General features: G+C 47.6%; 1 protein-coding gene across 1 annotated transcript in view; it reads right to left on the bottom strand.

Moving 5' to 3' along the window:
- Positions 1-4724, bottom strand: part of PDE3B (phosphodiesterase 3B) — an 83136-nt gene extending 78412 nt beyond the window's left edge. The window contains 7 exon segments of the mRNA XM_059473726.1: positions 3528-3599; positions 3601-3807; positions 3809-3904; positions 3906-4006; positions 4009-4174; positions 4176-4454; positions 4457-4724. Of these exon segments, the coding sequence (XP_059329709.1) occupies positions 3528-3599; positions 3601-3807; positions 3809-3904; positions 3906-4006; positions 4009-4174; positions 4176-4454; positions 4457-4510 (975 nt within the window). The 5' untranslated portion in view covers positions 4511-4724.
- Positions 4725-4924: the final 200 nt, after the last annotated feature.

Here is a 4924-nt window from a genome sequence, read left to right as displayed (position 1 = left end):
GACATAGTGTTTACAAGATTTGCAATATTGACAAGCACCTTTCAGACTCCCTGATTTGGCTTTCAGACAAAAAAAAAAATTAAGTGCTAAATGTGCAAGTCAATAAAGATAAACCCTTTGATGTCAGTAGCAATAGACAGAGCTAACAGATGACCATCCAATTAATACATGCAGTCAAAATATGACCAACACAAAGTTTAAATACCAATCAATACTGCAGTCTTAGTGCAATTCCTCATTGGGTCCGAGATGAATATTGCAGTAAGTATTCAAACAGACTGATTACTTCTAAAATCATACCAATTTCTATTGGCAGAAGTGTTAATGTAGTAGAGTTCAGAAAATGCATTGCCTTTGCAAAACTTTTAGCTGTAATTTGAGTCATATTGTTTCCCACAACATGTATTTATATATTTTGATATTGGCATTTAAGTATACTTACATAAAAACATAAAGAGAATCTGTTCAAGTTTCTTTCCTCCCACCTCAAACTATGTTGCTAGACATACGTACTGCAGAAGAGACACACACAGAACGAATTTGGACACTTTGATTGCTAAAGGAGACACATATAAATGGTAAAAATAATCTAATTTTATCAACGCCTTATAGTTACTGCACCCTTTGAAGTCCAGAAAGCAATATCTAAGTATTTGGCATGATGATTACCCAAATTTGCAAGCTTTTACAGGATCATGCTTACAGGGCCTCTTTCCACTTGTACCCCAGAAAAGAAATGATCGTTCCATCCAATTTCTGTGTGCATGTACTGCTGGTTGTACATTCCCCTGTGTGTTAGTATCCCATCCTGTTCCCATCCCTCCATGCACACAGACCCCTTGGGATTGTTGGCTTAAAAAAAAATTAAAAAATCCAATCAAATAAATATCATTATTTTCTTGTGTACTTAAGTAGATAGAGAGCACATATAACTTCAAATCAACACGTTATTGAAAATTTAAGGTCAATACTAACATTCTCTACTTTTATCAAGTAATAACTAAAATCTACACAAAATGAGATTGTTCTTATTGGAAAAAAAACAAAACAAAACAATCAGTCACTGGACTAATCTCCCCAGAGAAGTAATGGATTCCCCAACATTAGACAAGTTTAAGATTTAGCAGGACAGGGTGCTGGGCCAACTTGTCTAGACAGTGATTTTGCCAAGAAAGGTATGACCAGATGATCCTTGGAGTACCCTACTGACTTGCTATTCTATACTTGACATAAACTTCTTCTACATATAAGAGGTTTGTGACAATCACATAAAATACATCTGATAGAATCACAATAATAATTTGTCTCTCATTCATTTAAGTATTTCTGTCATGGTGGACCAGCAACATCTTCCTAACAATGTTCATTCACCTCCTTGAAATACTAATATTGGTAAAAAAACCCACTGTACTGCTTTATAAAGACTTGCAAAATGTGTAATCAGCCCTTAAAAAGAGCCACGCAATAGATGCTCTCTGAAAAGCATTAAGTACACACATTCCTTCAATTTCAAGGAAGCAATATAAAAGCCTTGTACTGTTTATTCAAATAAAGTCACACATTATGGGTTTACTTCTCTCTACTCCTGCCCAAACAATTGATTTTTATCAGCTCTGCAACGTCTGATCTCTCTCCAAGTCAGAAAGGAGATCAGAGGATTTAACCTGTGTTATCCTTGTAAAACTGCACATAAAATACAGCAGAGAACATGTATCTGTGAATCTCGTTTAAACTGTGCTTAACAAAGCACAAATATTTATTGTAAAGCCTAATATATTATTAGGAAAATTAAGAAGTTCGTATCTCTTTGTTGTTCACATCTCGTGATAACAAAGATATCAAATTCTGGAAGTCTACCAAAAAGTTACATTTTATTATGAACACGTATGATTTAAGCATTGCCAATAAATTCTACATATTTAGTTATAGCTGACATTTATGATGTTACTTGAAGAATAATGAATGCCCTAACTTGAAATATGCACATGCCTTTAAGAAGTGAGCCGAACGTCAAAGGAAGCTTTTAGTAACTTGCATATGAACAAATATCTTCTATCAGCTAGAAAGGTTAATGAAATCACATTTTCTGAGATTTCTGCACTACAGACAAATGTGAGAGCAAAAGAGACCATTTACTATCCAGAAGGGAACAGAGAAAGTAAATTATTATATGAGAGTCCCTACATATCTTAACTGCTAGTAAAATATTTTAATGTTTCTTTCATTGTATGCATTAGATAATCTGCAACGTACTGAATGAGTTATTTCTGAAGACTGTCACAGCATACTTGCATTTTAATCTTTTATGCAGAAACAATTACTGTATTAATCACTGTAAACAATTACTGCATTAATTCTGTTGGGCAAACTCAGGGGGAGAAATGCTCGAAAACTACTCCACCGTTTCAGATTCACTACGTATTTCATCAGACCTAATCCACAGTCAATCATAAGCCCTGCATTATAGAACAAATGTCAAGGAAAAACTAGAAAATTTCATTTGGCACCCATGAGTTTCAGGCACGACAGTATCAGACGGGGGATTCTCCAGCAACAAGCACTTCGCAGAAACTGCTCACTTGCGCGTTTATTTAAACACACTCCCCTCATTCTCCCTCCTACAACGGGCTGGTAATCCACTTGCAGCAGCCTCGGGCCAGTTCCAGCACAACTCGATGTTCCTGCAGTTGACGTGCAAGTGCCCAAATAAAAACAAACTCCCCCACACGCACGGGGGTTTACGCTACAAAAAACAAGACTCATTGAAAAGTTTTCCGGGAGGTAGAAACCAACAGAGTTCCATTCAAGAAAACTGAGCGTTTCGGGCATCCCTCCAGCCCCTACTGAACAGCTCTCTCTTCAGTAAAAAGAAGTTTCTTAAAACCCATCAACCCAAAAGTAACGTTAACTTAGGTGGAGCGAGGAGCAGGGGGTGAGAGAGAGGGAGAGAGAGAGGAACGAACGACAGTAATCTGCAGGGCAGAAGGACAGCTGCCACTCAAAGAACGCCAACGCTCGATAAATAATATCCCTCAAAACCTGGCATTTCTTTAGCACTTGGTGATGGTTTTGTCGATAGAAAGCGGGAAGAACCAGAAGTGCCGGGCCAGCTTAGAAAGCTGTGGTTTCTTTCTCTCGGAAAGGCTGCCAGACGGTGGGGGGCTTCGGAAAAAAAAACCAAACTAACACGGTAACTACAAGCTGAAGCTGACTGGCTTGAGGTTTTGCTCTAATCAATAAGAACGGCTGTTTAATAATTGAGACTGCATAAGAAAACGAGCGAGCCTTCTGTCCTACAGCAAATACATTATTATGATTTAGCACCCACGCAGAAATAAAGGGTTATATCGATTCTGCAGAACCGAGCTGAGAAACCCGCTAAGGGACTAACATTCTCCTCCATTCCTCTAGCAGGAGTTTGTTAGTGAGCAGACATCCAGCACAGACACACACAGCAGCCAGGAAAAGCTATGGAGCGGCGCTCACTCCTCCGAAAGTTTCTCCCTTCAAGTTTCGGAGAAACCTACCTGCTCTCTGGAAATGCAAGGCAACGAGGGTCTCCTAAACATTTTGCAGCTGCCGTAGTAGCTGACCGAAGTTTTCCCCTAGGGACACGCAGCTAGATCTCCTCCTGGGTCTTATCACAGGCACTTTTTCCTCCGCGCTGGGGAGCCGCGGGTGGCGGTGATGCTGGTGGTGCGCTCCGCGGCTTTGCGCCGAGAAGATGCCGTGCTCCCCGGCACAGAGTGCCAGGAGGCAGCCTGCCACCCCGACCGTGCCGGCCAGCAGCGGGCCGAGCGCTGGGGGGCAGCGCCTGGAGGCTGCTCAGCGACACCAGCCACACCAGGCTGCACAACACCAAGACGAGGAGGCTCCGGCTCAACTTCAGGGAGCTCTGCGGCAGGGGTCAGCGCTGCCACCGAGACCAGCACGGTCAGGAGCCTTCCTAGGAACATCGGCGGCTCCTCTTCGTGCCCCTCCGCGGGCAGCAGCCACTGCAGCGCACGAAGTCCCCCGAGTAGCAGCACAGGGGCAGCGCCAGCAGCCACCAGCGGGTCGTGCCGCCGCCGTGCTCCCCGCGCCGGCCGCCGACCAGGTAGCAGGTGAGGAAGAAGAAGGCACAGGCGATGCTGAAGAGGGGGCTGAGGAAGCGGGTCAGGCACAGCAAGGCGTTGCAGCGGCCGCGGGCTCCGCCAGCTGCTCCCGTCCTGCTGCTCCCGGGCGCTGCCCCGCGCGGGAAAGGCCAGGAGCGAGAGGGCAGCGGCGGCCAGGACGCCCAGGGCGAGCCGAGCCCGGGAGGAGGAGGCGGTAGGAAAGAGCAGCAAGGAGAGGAAGCTCTTCGGGGGGTCCTGCCGCAGCGGGGTCGCGCAGCTCTTCACGTATCCGTTCCGCAGGCTCTCCGCGGGGGCGGCCGCCCCGCCGCCGTCCGGCTGCGGGCAGTGCTGCGGGGCTCTGCGGCCGGCCCGGCGGGGGAGGCGGCCACCGCCGCAGCTTCTCGCTCTTCCCTCATGGTGGTCGGGGACGCGGCAGGGGGAGGACGGCGGAAAGGCGCGGGTCGCGCTAGCTGCGTCCCGGCCGCGCCTCCCGCATCCCTTCAAGAGAAGAGAGCCGGGCTGAGCCGCCGCTCGTCCCCCGCGGGCAGCGGCGTCCGCGGCATGGTGGGTGAGGACGGGAAAAAGAGAGAAAAGGTAAAAGTCTGGCTCGCCCGCTCGCGTTCCTCAAACGGCTCCGGCGGCGGGCACTCGCTGCCGCCTCCCAGCGCCCAGCGGCGGCAGCGGCCGCGGCGGAGCCAGCGGGGGTGGGAGTGAGGCGGGGAACGGCTCCCCTCGCCCGCCCCCTGCCTCCCCTCCGCCTCCCCTCCCTGCCCGCCTTCCCTCCTCCCCCGGGCCCCGCCAGCCGCACTTCCCGCGATCGTTTTTAAAAT

This window comes from Ammospiza nelsoni, chromosome 6 (genome assembly GCF_027579445.1).
Source record: "Ammospiza nelsoni isolate bAmmNel1 chromosome 6, bAmmNel1.pri, whole genome shotgun sequence".
NCBI classification, from domain to species: domain Eukaryota; kingdom Metazoa; phylum Chordata; class Aves; order Passeriformes; family Passerellidae; genus Ammospiza; species Ammospiza nelsoni.
The sequence above is the reverse complement of the archived record's forward strand: the minus strand, read 5'-3'. Positions and strand labels throughout refer to the sequence as shown.